Raw genomic sequence first — 16,594 nt, forward strand, 5'->3', positions numbered from 1 at the left:
ATCATGGATGAGGGAGATTTTATTTTGGGCTGACCTGGCATTCAGCAGCAGCAGCATCAGACCCGAGGACAGACTGGTAAGGCTGCCAGGAACCATCAGGTTGGAGGAAGAACCAGAAGAGGGGACAGCTGTAAGGTGTCTAGCCCCTCTTCTCCTCAGCTGGCCTGTTAATCCCCCAATGCCATACCTCCCCCTGCCTGTGACCACAGTTATAGTGGCACCTCCCCGACCCCCTGTGTTGCTCAATAGTCCTCCCAGGCACATATTAAAATGTTGGGATATAAAAATGTTCAACAGTGTAAAAGAATATAAAAGTGTTCAACAGTGTAAAATAATATAAAAGATAAAAGAGATAAAAGAGAACAGCAGCTAAGAAGGAGCAGATAAAGTCCACGTTTGCCCCTTTCTCCCTCATCTTTAAAGCTGCTGCCCTCTGCTGCTGCTGCTATTTGCTGCTGGTATCTGTGGCTCCTAGTGTCTCTGAAGAGGCAGGTGGGTGGGTCTTCAGGTGCTGTTCCGTGCGACTCCAAGTGCGACGCTAAGTGCACACTTAGCGTCGCACTTGGCGCGACGCCGAGGCACTGCCTCTGGCAGCCCCGCCTTAAGTACCTGTTTGGCGCGGGCAGAAGCAGGCTCAGGATCCACCTGGTGCAGCTGGCTGGTCCTCCTTCCCACAGGCTCCTTGTGGTTCCCAGATGGTCTCCCCTCCAAGCACTAACCAGACCCAGATCTGGCTAGCTTCAGCAAGGGGGCTGCCTCATGTGCCTTTAGATCATACCTTTTAAAACAGGGCAAGTAATGCAAAAAGCTGAGAAACCACCACACAGTTGTGGTTGGGGGTAGGGCCAGGAAAAGGAGACCAGCAGGCCAGATTTAGCTCCCAGGCCCTACCCCTGCTATATGTGAATGGCATGGACATGGGAATAATAGCCTAGTCATTTTTAGTTTGGTCCCTACCTGCAGCAACTCAACACAGGGATGTCGCCTTAGCACCTATGTACGCAGGAGAGGCTGTTAAACATCTTTTTATTGGTTATTGTGAGGTGCTTCTGAATCTGAAGAAAAGTAGTGAATATTTAACAAAATGGCCCACTCAGTCTCTTAAGGATGCTGCTGGCTTCTTTCAAATGACCCTCAAGTTATTGTCATACATGAGGTTTGGGCCACATGGCACCATACTGTAGAGGGGGCAGTATCTAATGGGGCAGCCCATCACCACTTCCATTCCATAAGTGCCCAGCCCCACCAATTCCCTTCTGCAAGTGGCACTTGCCACTTGTGGAATGGAGATACAGCATTTCAGGGCAAACTCCAAAATAAGCATTCCCCTTATGCAAGCCCCACTGGCCTGCCCTGTTCCAGAAATGAGTCAGTTGCTCTTGGAATCGCAAACGGTGGGTGCTGCTTGTGGAAGGGAAGTGGCAGGGTTGGCTGCTCTCAGGTGGTCTCCATTGGACACTGCTTGGAATCTTTCATTTCATTTATTATATTTTTATACTGCTCCATATACCCCTCTCTGGGCGGTTCACAAAAATTAAAAACCATTAAAATACATTATATAAAATATAAAACCATTCACATAATAACATAGAACAAATAACACACACAACAACAACGTATATCTAAAACAAAAACATCAGCCAGAGACAATCAAGAGACTCATTGTATGCTGCCAAATGCCTGAGAGAAGAGGATAGTTTTAACCTGGTGCTGAAAAGATGAGAGTGTTGGTGCCAGGCGGACCTCGTCAGGGAGATTATTCCATAAACAGGGAGCCACCATCTTTGCAACTACTCTCAAAGAACAGTAGTGTAATCTTGTTTTTGCATTCTCTTCCCAGTTGATGCCTGAGTGTAATAGTATCTGACACTTCTCAAACCTCACTGCACAACCATTTGGTTGGAATCAGGGAACTATTCTAGAGCTGTGTGAAATGTACCCAATAAAAAACTGTTCAGAGTGCCCCACCTTCCGGTCTGTTTTTCAGGTAGCTTCAAAGCTGCAGCTAATGGGAGGATATTGAAGAAGCATTGTGAGTCCGAACAGCGCTGCTTGGACCGCTTGATGAATGATGTCCTTAAGCCATATGTTCCTGCCTACCATGGAGACATAGTGAAGGATGGGGAGCGGTACAATCAGATGGAAGATCTCCTGGCTGAATTTGACTCTCCTTGTGTCATGGACTGCAAGATGGGAGTCAGGTCAGTTTTTCTTTGTAGTGAAAGGCACAATCTGCCTCTCCCCAGTAACATCTTGTAAACTAAATGCAGGACTAAATGTTGTTGTGCTTAATGTTTCCCTGCTCCAGTTCACTGGTTGCTGTTTTAAGGAGGCGAAGGAAACGTCAAGTACAATATCATCATGTCACACTTTTTTTTTTTACACGATGTTACAGGGGAGGCGTGATTTCTCCTATAACATCTAATTAGGCCCTAAGGGTGATGCATTTCTCCTGCTATTAACAAATGTAGATTTCACTGTGTGTGTGTGTGTGTGTGTGAGAGAGAGAGAGAGAGAGAGAGAGGAGGGAAGAGAACATGTACAGTGATTTGTCTCAGAGCAGCCTGGTGAGGGCTGCTGTTTGCACTAATGCAAATCTGCTGTTCAGTTGCACATCAGATGTGCATGCCCGATCACCGCAGGTCAGTTGTTTATGTGTGTTTGAACTCTGACTGAGATGCTTACTTGTCTCTGAAAAAAGCAAACGTTTCCATCTTTGACCTTTAGACATAAAATGACAAGTTATGAATCTCTGTGACACAACCATGCCTTTTACGCTGGAGAATGAAAGGAACAATCTAGGGTAGGGGTAGGCAATCGGTTGCCCTCCAGATGTTTTGGACTACAATTTCCATAATCTCTGATCATTGGCCACAATCACAATTGGATGTAGTACAAAACATTGGGATGTTTGCCTATCCATGATCTAGGATGTGTATAGTTGTAGTTTGGAAGCACAGTAACCAGTGTGAATACTCTTCCCATCCTCACCCATATTACTTAAAGCAGGTTCTCTGTGCAAACTGTGGAACTTGAGGCAACATGGGACTATGATGGTTGTGTCTGTGATCTCTGTGGATATTTTCACAAGCTAAATGTGTAATTCTCCCTCCTGTATGTAACTGTGATAAAATGAATTAAACTTATTTTGTTTAATTTTTTTTTAAATTCAGTTTAAATGTGGGAGATTATAATGAAGGTCTTGATGTAACCTGTGCAGAAAATATCCTAAATAGAGCACCTATTTGAATGAATATTACCTGTAATGGCAGTCTGAGTTGTGCTTTCTTCTTCTGCCCCCCGCCCTTTCCAGGATAAAGGAATTCACTGTCTTGTGCCATTATGAGTTTACTCTTTGTGAGGGAAAAGGTTGTTTGCTCTGTTTGGCTTGGAATCTGCTTGCACTCAGGGAAAGCAAAGTTCAAATTAGCTGCATGAACAAATGGAAAAACATTCTAAGCTGGGTTAACCAGTACTTTTTCCTAAAAAAAAAAAAAAAAAGTACCTCCTTGTCAGGGAGATAATGGAAGACGATTGCTTTGCAGTTTGCTTGAGCTAGAAGCAACCTGTAGATCTGGTGGTGTCCAGTGTTTATAGCCTAGCACTTCAAAGCTGGATAGAGCTTGCATTCCTTATGAGAAGCTTGACCAGCCAATTCAAACTGGATATATAAATTCTTCAATTAATGTTAAGTGTCATTGACTCAGTATTTATTGGGGGGGGGGAAGCAATTAAGATCTGTAGGATACGTAAATTGGTGATAACCATGGTTGCCAGAATACAGCCTTCCCCAACCTTGCTCCCTCCATATGTGTGAGACTACAGCTCCCATCATCACCAGCCAGCATGCTGTGTTAAAGGCATGCCCTGCTTGTGGGCTTCCCAAAAGTTCTAAACAAAATGCTGGACTAGATGGATCCTTGATTTGGTCTAGCAGGGCTCCACTTATGTTATAATTCAAAGGAGCAATTCTGTGCATGTTCAGATAGAAAAATGTCATACAACTCCCAGCATTCCCCAGCCAGCTTTGGCTGGCTGGGGAATGCTGGGAATTACAGAACTTTCTCTCTCTCTAAACATACATAGGAATGCACCTTAAAGTACTTTGTACAATAAAAGAAAGAAATAAATTTGAATTTTATACCTTTTTCTCCCAATGGTGACTAGAGATAAGTTGCCAACTTCAAGCACCTTCTGCTGGGAATTGTAGAATTTCTTTCTGTCTAAACACGTATCACATTGTGCCTTAAACTAGCCGTCACCAATATGGTACCCTCCATATGTTTTGGACTGCAGCTCCTATTGGCCCCAGCCATCATGGGCAATGGTCAGGAATGCTGGGAGTTGTAGTCCAATGTATCTGGAGGGCACCAGACTGGGGAAGGCTGCTTTAAACCCTAATATTGTGTAACATTAGAATACAGTTTCCCATCTGGCATACAAGCTCTTCTCAGTTTGAACCTCACAGGCAAAGGCTCAATCTTCTTTGTCCGAGATGTGAAATCTGCTTCTGGCCATGAACATGCTCGGAAACATTCATGGCTGGAGGCACACTTTGCATTAAAGACTGGATATGGGCTTGGCTCCTGCGGTATCGGGGTCGACACAAATCCGTAGGAGTCTGCAAAGATTTCTGGAGCCAGGATCTTAACATCGAGGTTTGTTTGGGAACACAAAGGTCCCCGAGGAAGTGCTGCAGGGTGGCTGTCCGATGCCTGGCAAAAGTTTTGCTGAACCGGGAGTGCCAAGCCAGTGGCGTGCGTTTCTCGAGCTGCTGTTGCTGTTAGAAGGCAGAGACCTCTAGTGGGCAAATGGGGATGTCTAACTTAGACTAACTTTGGCTGTTTTGTGTTTTTAGTCCTTGCCACCCTCAACCCCGAAGGGGGCTACAACTGGAATGATAGGTCAGTAGTATTCTCACATTTGCACATGCCAATAGATCCGCCTTCCCCAACCTGGTGCCCTCCAGATGTGTTGGATAGCAATACCATCATTCCCATCCAGCACTGCCATTTTTGCTTTTTTAGCACCGTATTAAGTGCAGTAGCACTTGGGCCTCTGAAGGAAACACAAAACAGCACATGCAGGATGGAAGGAGGCATAGAATAGAGTGTAACGGAAGACTGAGCAGGTGATCTGAAGCTTTTTTATTTCACCCATAAAGCGAACATGAGGTGTTATAGTGTAGCCGAGTACTGAGATGTAGCAACTTTACTTCTGCTATTTGACACCATTCTATAATTATGGATCAAAGTTTCACTTAGTTTAAGAGAGTGGGATTTGTTTGGCAGTTCAAAAGTGTGCTCCAAATTTATACTTCCCAACTGCACCTGCTTAATTTTGTACAGTACCTATTTCTGCCACTACACATACTAGTTTTTAGCATGTACTGAAGAAGTCCTACCAAATATACCAATTCTGGCTGGTTGGAATGCCGGTGTCCTTGTTTAGGGGGCTTTGCAATTAGATGGAACACATGGGGCCTGCAACACAAAGTTGCAGTGTGGAGTGCTCCTGTTCAGGGTTCCAGCCATTCCATCCAATTCTCCCTCCCTCTCCCATTTTCTGCTTTTCCCCTCTCAGCCATTGGTCAGCATGCTTAGTCCTCAGTTGGATGTTTTGGGGGATTCCCCCCAAGGATTTTTTTTCTAAAGTTGTTTTTGTACTTCTGCAAACCTCAGGGTTACCCCAAGTCTACTAACACCTCTCTCTTGTACTTTGATGGTGTGATTTAGGCTATGTAAGTAATGGCAATCAGACTTGAATTGGTATTAGAACATATGCTGATGACTCTAGAGCAAGGATGGGGAATGTGTGGCCCTCCAGATGATGATGGACTACAGCCTCCATCATCCCTCACCATTGGCTATACTGGCTAGGGTTGATGGGAGTTGCAGCCCAACAACTTCTGGAGGGCCACATGTTCCCCATCCCTGTTATAGAAATACGGGGGGTGGGATATCATTTTGCCCACACAATGACTATTATGGAGTTAATGGATCAGTTTCTGAAGTTAGTGGTGATAACACACATTGTCCCTGCAGGACCTACTTGGAGGAAGAACTAACAAAGGCCAGAAAAAAGCCAAGTCTGCGGAAGGACATGTATCAAAAGATGATTGAAGTAGATCCTGAGGCTCCAACGGAGGAGGAGAATTCTCAGCGTGCGGTAACCAAGCCTCGATACATGCAATGGAGGGAAACCATAAGTTCTACAGCAACTCTAGGGTTCAGGATTGAAGGAATAAAGGTGAGGCTGTTGAATACATCTGGTGCATAACAGAGTGTGGTCAGGGAAAAATACCCTGAGAAAAGTGTCTGTTAAGAGCCATGTCCTGTAATTAAAATGCCAAATATCAAATGTGCATGCCTGGCTATGCTAGTTGTTCAGGCAGCTTTGTAGAGTGGATTGTAATGAAATTTTGGTTTCACTGAGGTCAAATGACCTGTTCCATCATCCACCTGGAATGGCAGTTCTAGGAAGTGTATTATAGGGAACTTGGAAGATATCCTGTCACCCCACAATTAAGTTACGACATCTTTATTCCCTCCCCTTCTATAACCAACATAAGGTAGAGGCTACCACAGTTCCTGCTGCGTATTAGCTGCCATGTACCTATATATTAACATTTGGGCACCCATAGAGCTCTGCTGTGTATGTTAATCAATGGTGACAGTTTTTAAAATATCCATTCATGTTACTCTGCTCAAGCAGCGACCACACTTTGTGAATAGAGAAGACTGCAACATAAGGTAGTGTGTGAAGTCTTCCTAAGGAACTCTGGGTGGATACGAACAGCGACATCTGTGTGGAGGCCCAGGTTGTCTGTAGCCTCCAGCCCTGCAATGTGCTGAGCATTTATCATGCCTCATGCTTCCCCGGATATCCGAGCAGTTGTGTGAGCACAGTGACGCTTGGCTTACCACATGGCTGGAGGCCACAGGCATTACCACACTCTCACAACTGCTTGGATATCTGGGGAAGCAGGAGAAGAGGACTGGTGTGAAAACACAGCATCCTCTCCAGACTTACAGCTGAGTCTGTGGCTGGAGGCTTCAGATACCAGTTCTCCACACAGCTAGAGCTTCCAGACAGGAAGTCTTAAAGCAGCCACAACCTGGTAAATAGATGTCTGACTCCTCACTCTAGAGTGTATTTTTAAAAGGCCTTTTCTAAATTGTAGCTTGGCCTCTTGGTTACTTCTGGATGTATCTCCCACTTCCAGCAAGGATGGTGCAAGCATGGAAGGACACTTCAGCATGTATGCTAAAATGGGAAGCATAGGTGCAAAAGGGAACTGTGTCTTCACTGCAGTCCAAATCTAATCTCCATCACTGCAACTGTACTGGCTTGCTTAAATGAGTATTTATTTATTGCATTTCTATGCCAATCTTTCATTGCCTTTCTGGAACCAACCAAGGTGGTTTACAACTCAAAAAACAAGAATGATAAATGAATACAAACATAATAAAACATTAGAAACAGCCTTCAAACCATAACCATTTAAAAAGCCAAATTGAAAAGGTGTGCCTTGATCCCCTTCCTGAATTGCAGAGGGAGTGAACTTGAACCGCACAGGCCTCTCCTGGCTTTGCCCTCTTTGTAGCATACTAAGTGGAATGTGGCTTAATTCATAAGAAAGGGATCTGTTGTGATCCCCATAGATTAGACTCCATAGATTAAAAGGAGCTTGGATAGCAGCACCAGGAAAGACGTAGTCTGAGACGTTGGAGAACTGCTGATGGTGGGAATGGGCAGCATTGCGCTGGATGGATCGATGGTCTGCCTCTGTGAACGGCAGCTTCGTAGGTTCAAACACTTTCATATGCTGGCATGTGGCACAAAGGGATGGACTCAGTATTAAGAACCTATAATTTCCATGGCTGAGCATGGGGAAAAATGCATTCCACTAAAAGAAATACAATTCTCCATTCTTCTCAAGACCTCGGCAAGCCATCCAGTCTTCTTTCCTGTGGCTGTTATTTAAACTATGGCCATCTTGTATCATTGTCCTGTCTTAGGTTGCCTCACATACTGTTTAAGGAACGGTAAAGCTGTATTAACACAAGAGGGTTCTGCTGAGTTATAGCCTTGTGTTTTGTCATTGTTTTTTAAAGAAGGAAGATGGCACTGTGAACAGGGATTTCAAGAAGACTAGGACAAAGGAACAAGTCATGGAGGCCTTCAGAGAATTTACTAAAGGAAACCGTAATGTTCTGGTGAGTCCCTAAAGCCTATTTCCTTTTTAGTTTCTTGCCCTGGGTTAGTTTAGCATCCATGACTGCATGCTAATGTGAAACGTGCTGTCCCTCCTCCCCAAGAAGGTAAGTAATGTCACACAGCCACAAGATGTGCAGTGTTTTAACCACTCCAAATCTTGACTCGGCTGGTACAAATCATGACAACTTGTCTGTAATGGAACCATGGAAACCAGATGCCCTAAAGCCTGGGAAGGTAGAAAGGATTTATGGAGCCTAGCTGTCAGAGGGGAGCATCTAAATTCTGCCAGCTTCTTCTTTGCTAAGCACTTTGACTGGGAAGGAAAGAGCACTGGAGTGACTCCAACCTGTTTCCCTGGACATATTCCAGGCCCTGCAAGGAATTATTGCCTTCCCTGCTCCTCCCAGGTTGAAGCAGAGGGTGGGGGGATTATGAGGCCTGGCTCTCAGCCCATGTGGGTGGGTGAGTGACCCATTATCAGTGAGTCCTGAGACCCAACAGCTTTTTCCCTACAAGGCCGAAATACTGACTTCTGTATTGCTACAATGCCAACTTCCCTTTGCTGTCATGACAAGCATTGCCTGAATTAATATGACACAGTTCTACTGCTGAAGCTAAGCAGGTTTGGTCCTGTAAGGTACTTGGAAGAGAGATTGCCTTGAAAAAACATATGTTAGTTGCACTGAGCAACTTGGAAGAAGACCAGAGTATAAATGTCACAAATATTTTAGAAGTTTATATCCTGCCTTTCCATTTTAAATAAATGTCCAAGATGGATTACATAAAAAAACCAATGTGAAGAATTGACAAAGGACATCAGATAATCCCAATCATAAACCAAAAGCAGCAGAGTAGAGCAGGCATAGTTAAAAAAGAAGCCTACCTGTAATCACAACCTGCCAAAGGTCTTGGAAAATAAAATATTTTTTACATACTACCTAAAAATATCAGTGATCGTGCCTGGTGAACTTTCTTACAGAGAGTAAATAAATGGAAAAAGCCCTTTCTCCAGTAGAAACCCACCTAACCTCCAAAGGAGAAACTTGGAGCAGGACTCCAAAAGGTGACCTCGGCAAACAGGTGGCTTCATATGAGCAAAGTGGTCCTTCAGTTTAAAGATGTTTAGAGTATAATAGATCAAAACAGCACTTCGACTTGCAACCAGAATCAAACTGGATGCTAATGAAGGTGAAATTTCAAGTTGAATGAGATATGAGATGCCAAGATACACTTTAATCTGGGACCTGCTCTAACCCATAGAACTCTCCTTCACTAATGTAAGCAATCGAAAAGCCATTTTTGAAAAGGCTGAATTATTGCTGATGTCTCAGTCATCAGTCATCTTTCCTAAGGGCTGACTATTATAACATAATCAATGTGGGGCTGTCTTTAAAAAGTGTTCAGAAACTTCAACTGGTATAGGATGCAGCCAACCAGATGCTTATTGGGCCAGGCATTCAGATCATCATAATGCCTAAACTGTACTAGTTGCATCGCCTGCCTATTTGTTTCTGGACTGGGCCCAATTTAAAGTGGTGGCGACCTTTAAGGCCCTAACTGTTTGGGACCAGATCACTTGAAGGACCGCCTGCATCCATACAAATCTGTCCAAGCCTTAAGACCAGCCTTGGAGGCCCTGCTCACAGGCCTGCCATCGAGGTTTATTAGATTGACAGAAACTAGAGACAGGGCTTTTTTGGTGGTGGTCCCATCTTTGTTAAACTTTATGAACTGGGTTTTATATTGTGTATTTATGTTTGAAATTAGTTTTAACTGTAATTAGTGTGTTTTATATATTTTATTATGTTCCATGTATGTAAGTTGCACTGGGAGAGGTTTGCCCTGAAAGTTTTTTATATTATTATTTATTATATTTTTAATCTGCCCAATAACCAATGTTCTTGGGGCGAATTACAAACAGTTAAAAGACTAATGTTCCATATAAACAGTTAGAAATATAAAATACAATACAAATATTTAAAATAATACAATACAACACAATACAATACAACAAACAGCACAAGAATTTATAAAACAGCCGTAAAAATCTAGAACTAGGTCTCTAAAATGCTTGGTGCCGAAAAGATAACAACGTAGGTGCCAGGCAAACCTCTAAGTGGGGTACCACAACTGAGAAGGCCCACTCTCGTAGCCACCTGCCTAGCTTCTCCTGGTGGGGCACCCAGAGGAAGGGCTGCAAAGATGACCTAAGGGTCTGAGCAGGTACATACAAGAGGAGACATTCCTTTGGATACTCTGGTCCAGTTGTTCTACTGGCATGTATGAATAAATAAATAAATTCTGCATTACCTCTGCAAGCCATCCAATTGGGCAAGTGAGCTTTAACTTTAGGCCTCACCATATATATCCTCTAATGTCTCTAAACCATTTTTTTAAACCCATTGCAGGTCTGCTGAGATAGTTTCGAATAGGCGGTGGTTAATGGGGTGGGTGTTAATAAACAAAACTGCTATGCTGTTCATTGTCTAGTAATTTTGTTATGTAAATACATTTGCTTGCAGTCCTGCCTTTCAGCAAGTCTGAACAAATTAAAATGCAGGTAAATGGTTCTCTTCATTGGGACTCCTTCAGACGATCATGGCTGGCCAGCCTGTAGAACAGGCAGCAGGAGATTCTGGCACTCCTGGGACAGGAACAGGAGAATCTGCTGGCCTGGTTCTGGGACAGTCCTTCCCTTAGGACTGTGGCTCAGTGACAGAGCACCTGCTTTGCATGCAGAAGATCTCAGGTTCGATCCCCAGCATCTTCAGGTAGGGCTAGAAATATTCCTGCCTGAAACCTGGGGCGCCACTGCTGCCAGTCAGTGTAGACAGTGTAAAGCCTGGGCTAGGTGGACCAAGGGTCTCACTCAGTATAAGGCAGTGTCCAGTGTTCTTATGTCCCTGTAGACAGGACTGAACTCCTGCTTGCTTCTCTTGTACTGCACTGCTGTCTGCTCAGTAGTCTAAAGCCACTCTCAAGATACAGGGATGAGGAGGGGCTGTGCACATATACTGTAGTGCATGATACAGCAACATTTTTGTAATCTCTGGATTTCATCTGTGCCACACTTTGCAAAAATGTTGGCTGCCATTACCTTAGATACCTCCACCCACCCCAAGTTCATTTATGGTATTTGGATTTAGAAGCATGACTTGCCTAGCTTATAATCCAGATACAGCTGCGATTATTGGGCTCATACACATGTGTATGTATATATAATATAATCACAACTCCTTCTAGCCTGTGTTAGGAATGCTCAGCATCTTGTCTCTAATTGGCAAGGTCAACTTGGAGGTGTTTTCAAATATCTTAACATTTTATATTCTTACAACTTCAGAACTGTTACCTTAACCGGTTGAAGGGGATCCGTGACACCTTGGAAACGTCACCATTCTTCAAGACCCACGAGGTAAAACTGACCACCTTTCTTTGACCTTTTTTAAGGCTAGACTTGTGAAATGAGTTCAGTTTTACTACTAAAGAAGTAAAGCGGATTCACTGATCGTCTGGAAAAGCATGGGAACTGACCAAGATATATACACACACACACACCTCTCTCTCTCTCTCTCTCTCTCTCTCTCTTTTTCTCTGCCCAGTCCCCTCTGTATGCACTGAGGATAGAGGGGGGCGTTTCTCACAACGTGCTTGACATTTAAGGGAGCTGCTTATCCCTGGAAATTCAGAGCATGACCTTTCAGTTTAGGTGGGCACTTGGTGATTATTTTAATTTGCTGAAGTAGTTTGGATTGAGTTTTTAACCAGCCTTGAGCCTTGGGAGTATGTGTGGGGTGTGTATGATGGAGGATAACAATGATGGCTTCTTTTTTATTGATTGGCAAAGGAAATGTGTCCATGCTTCTGCTCCTCTGATGTTGTGTGTTTTAATTTCTCTCTGTGACCATGAGAGCTAGGAGCTTGTGTCCTTGCGGTTTACTAATATCCTTGCTTTCATTTAACACTAAAGTGCTATGGAGGCTGCAGACAACAAATCTTACGTTGCCAAGCTCTGTCTTTAGACAGACTCAGACCACTTGCCTTTATGTCCAGCTGTGTGATAATCACTTCATACTTTCTCTTGCAGGTAATTGGGAGTTCCCTTCTCTTCATTCATGACAAGAGAGAACAGGCCAAAGTCTGGATGATTGATTTTGGGAAAACCACACCGCTTCCGGAGGGACAAGTCCTCCAGCACAATGTGCCCTGGATAGAAGGGAACAGAGAGGATGGCTACCTCTGGGGGCTGAATAACCTCATTGAGATCCTAAGGGAATTGTCTCAGAGTGAAGACTTGCATTAAAGCCAAATGTCCAAACTCCGCCACTACCCAGAACCCAGTCCCTCAAACTGACTTTCTGAACTGCACTACAAGACACTTTCCCCCCATCCTTTCCCTTCCATTTCTAAAAGAAGCTCCTTTTATTTAAGGTGTAAATAAGCAGTTACATGCCAGAACAAATGCTGAACATGAAGCTTTTAAAGTGGGCAATGGAAGCAAATAGCAATACTGCCCTTTTTAGGTGTTAGCAGTCAGTGACTCCAGTCTCTGGCTAGCCAAATGCATGACTTGCATAACTCCCCCCTCAATAGACTACCTGGCTGTTAGGCCGCTTGTGTATTAACCCAGAACATCATCTAGCGTAAGGGGTTTATACAGTTCCCATACACCTCAGCAGAATGAAGATGGTGCTTTAGTCTTGCGTAAGTTATATCTCATGAATAGCTCCCAGACTGAAGGATAGATCCATTTGTAGTAATCTACTGCCCTCTCATGCCGAAAGTTAGTATAAGATTTGGGCCACTATTGTTAAGCGTGTCCACATAGAACATGTTGTGGGAGCTATAGGTGTTCTTTCTTCCTGAGAACCTCCCACATAAATGAGATGTTGAGGTCCAGAACCCATTAAGAAAACTTGAGAGAAAGGTAGATGGTATTTCCTGAATGGCAGCAATTTTTATTTACTAACCTCCTTAAATGTAGGAATCTGGATATAGGAATTTATAGGAATATTTAATACCAGGTCTACATTTCTATATAATCAAGCAATTTCTTGTTGGCTCATAAGTACTGTGGAATACTTGAGTGCCTGTTGGGATTGCAAAGGTCTGCCTCTGAGGGTTACATTCATGATGCATCCATTTAGCTGCTGAGGTTGGTTTGAGCTGCTGGGGCAGTGTGTTAGGATCCCTCGCTCTAGACTTCAGTTGCCTGGTAGCGTGTCAGTGGCAGGGCTGATACAGAATGATAAGGGCTAGAACTGCCATTGGTGAGGTGTCGCTTCGTTAGCACTGTGGAGCCTTTTAAAACTGCAAACAATTCCTCAGGTGTTCTCTTTCAAAACATTCCAGGTCTCACATCTCAAAGTGTGGCATTAACTAGGCCTAAAAAAAGAGAAGAGTATCAGCAAGTGGAATTTTAGAATGGTGAGTTAACACAACGTTCATATATCTGCAAGGAATTTGGAAGGGAATGGAAGCGTGTCATCATTTGGTAGGGTGCAGTTGATAAGGCATTTCTCTTAGTCCCTAAAATTTGTGACCTAAAATATAGCTCTCTCATGTCTGTCTAGTGTTCTAAGTAGGTAGTATCTAAGGATTTGCCACTTTCAGTCTTGCAAAAATGTCTACTTCTCTGTTTTAGGGTGGAAGCTATTTTATAACTTCCTGGAACATTTGAACTAAGCAGATTGCTTGCATAACGGCTGGCTTGCTAAAAGGTCAGCAACTGACAGAACTGTATGGAGGAGAAGACTACTGGCGCATTCTGTTTTCTCGGGGAACTCGTGAATGCTACAGAACTTGGAAAGAGGGACTGCGTTGAGTTTAGGTCACAAATCTTCCTGAGCTGTTTTCTGGCTGGCTTCAATTCTGACAAATCCATAAACCTTTCTGTATTCATGATACATCCCATAAGCCTCAAAAGCCCATTGCTACTACTCTTCCCAGTAGTATTGCTGTGACCCTGCTTGCCCTTGCAATGACATAGCTGCAATTGCTTGGACTGGGAGGTTCTGCCCTTCCAGAAGGGTGTGTGTGTTTTGGAGGGTGGGAAGATGTCCCTTGGGCACATGCAGTCCCTGTGCATGCCTTTCAGAAGGACTTAGCCCCTTTGGGACTCCCTCTGTTCATATCTCACAAGGCACATGTCTCTCATTCTTCGATGCTGTTGTAAATAGTTGCTCTGTTCAATCGCTTTTCCCCATCAGGCTTCCTATGCTGTTTAATAATAGCCTATGTGGAAGTGCCTTATGGACTAGTTTCTGTTCCAATAGTGTCATGGAAAAGTGTTTTTGGTTGTTATTTTTTTAAAGTTCTATTTATTGCCATTCCCTTTTTTAGTTGCCTAGAACACTAAGTCTTAATGCATGGAATCTTAAAGAATCATGTTTAGTTTTGAAAACATCCTTTTCCACGTTTGTGGAGGGGGGAAAGTCCATGAAGCAGCTTAAGTTTATACTATTTTAAAACTGTATTTAGCTTTTAAATTGCTTCTATTATATACATTTTTATTTTTTTAAGCCTGTTTGTAAAACAAGATTCCTTGCTTTGTGGCTTTAAAAGAAGTGAATTATTTCTCCAGATGTCTTTTAGACCTTTCTGGAGGCTGGAACTGTTGCTGTGAGGTAGTTGTCCCCATACCTTCCGCATCATTTCTCCTTGATTAGCGATGACACAAAGAACTTGCAGAGTTATAAAACACCACCAATGCACAGTACCTGTAAGTCAAATAACTCCAAATAAAGGCATACAACATGGTTGCTTTTGTGTAATTCTTTTGGTCCCATAGCAAGGCTGCAGTGCCCATCTTCAACATTTAATAGCTGTCCTGAGCCTTGAGCCTGCTGAATTCCTGAAATTGCAAGTGTGTCATTGCCTGGATTTACTAGGCCTATTGCATTTTTCAGTGAAATAAGAACTGGAAAGACAGGTGTTTGGTTGGTTGCTTGCAATTACTTGGAAAAGAACAACAGTGCTAGTTCTGCCATATGCAATTATTCCCTCTCTAGTTCCTGCATGAGGCTGGAGGGTAGCTGTGAGAAGGCAAGGTTAGAACATCAAGGTACCTGGCTTCTGTTGTCTTGTGAAGAGTACAGAGACAGGTATTAGTCACTCTAGCACTGTATAATAGAAAGCAAGGAGCCATGCGTTTGGATAGGCCTGTAAAGGTGAGTTTATAGATAACACATGTATATGTACATCACTTGCTTTCTCTATGCTTGGTTGATGGCAGTTGTACATGAGAGCTTCGGCTATTGGACAGTACAGAAATGTAATAAATAAGTAAAATGTGAAAATACTCAGTTAAAATGACTGCTTGAGGCCAGATGAATGTTCTGCCTATAGTATTGGGCCATCACATATATATTCAATTGGTTTCTTTTATTTCAGAGATTTTAAGGTTGCCTTTTAGAGCTATACATGAGCCTCATGTAGCGCAGAGTGGTAGGCGGCAGTATTGCAACCGAAACTCTCCCCACGACCTGAGTTCGATCCCAGCGGAAGCTGGGTCCCAGGTAGCCGGCTCAGGTTGACTCAGCCTTCCATCCTTCTGAGGTCGGTAAAATGAGTACCCAGCTTGCTGGGGGAAAGGTAGTCACGACTGGGGAAGGCAATGGCAAACCACCCCGTTCTAGTCTGCCATGAAAACGCCAGTGAAAGCGGCGTCCCTCTAGGAGTCAGCAATGACTCTGTGCTTGCACAGGAGGAACCTTTCCTTTCCTTTCCTTTCCTTTCCTTTAGGGCTATGCCCTCACATCCACACATGCAGGTCATCTCTGAATGTTGGCTTCATCAAGCAACAGACATCCATGGTGAACCAGGCCTTAATGACCACAATGTGCAAATGATGACATTTAGATCACGTGTCCCAGATGGAGCTTTTCATGTTGCCTCACATAATGTTGACCACAAAGCAGGCAGTTCATACTATTTTATTTGTTTATTTAGAAATAGTTAAAGTTAGTATAGCCTGCCTTTTAGGCAAAATCCTATATATTGGTGTTTCCAACGTGGGGCCTGTGGGTACCACTGCACCCACAAGGCCATGCTGAGGCACCTGCCAGGCTGTTTTTCCCTGTGCAAGAGAATAAGGGCGATTTCAGGTGGTGGTGGTGGTGGTGGTGGGAACCTTGGGGCAACAATGTCCTTGGCAGGGGATGGGCCTCTCTTCCCCTCCAGCCATTTTTTGGCAGGGCAGGTTCCCCATCTTCAAGTGAATTTAGCGATTTCTCTACTCACTATGTGCCCTGCCAAAAAATACCTGGGGATGGTGGTGAAAGCCTACCCCTCACCAAGGACTCTTGGGGCAACAGTCTCTCCAGCCATTTTTTGGCAGCAGAGCTTCCCCTCCCCCCATGCAAAAGAATGGAGAAAT

General features: G+C 43.8%; 1 protein-coding gene across 2 annotated transcripts in view; it reads left to right on the plus strand.

Annotated features, from left to right (window-relative positions):
• ITPKB (inositol-trisphosphate 3-kinase B) overlaps positions 1-15,478 on the plus strand; it is a 115,458-nt gene extending 99,980 nt beyond the window's left edge. The window contains exons 4-9 of one of the 2 annotated variants that reach the window (XM_084828640.1): positions 1,988-2,201; positions 6,045-6,249; positions 8,118-8,219; positions 11,561-11,632; positions 13,570-13,644; positions 13,862-14,978. In XM_084828640.1, coding sequence (XP_084684766.1) covers positions 1,988-2,201; positions 6,045-6,249; positions 8,118-8,219; positions 11,561-11,632; positions 13,570-13,596 — 620 coding nt within the window. In that variant the 3' untranslated portion in view covers positions 13,597-13,644; positions 13,862-14,978. Of the gene's footprint in view, positions 1-1,987; positions 2,202-6,044; positions 6,250-8,117; positions 8,220-11,560; positions 11,633-12,304 lie in introns of both variants that reach the window. The other variant, XM_084828639.1, reaches the window with a different exon arrangement.
• Positions 15,479-16,594: the final 1,116 nt, after the last annotated feature.

The sequence above is a fragment of the Heloderma suspectum genome, chromosome 1 (assembly GCF_057233095.1).
Source record: "Heloderma suspectum isolate Gila_16-S chromosome 1, 16-S_ref, whole genome shotgun sequence".
NCBI classification, from domain to species: domain Eukaryota; kingdom Metazoa; phylum Chordata; class Lepidosauria; order Squamata; family Helodermatidae; genus Heloderma; species Heloderma suspectum.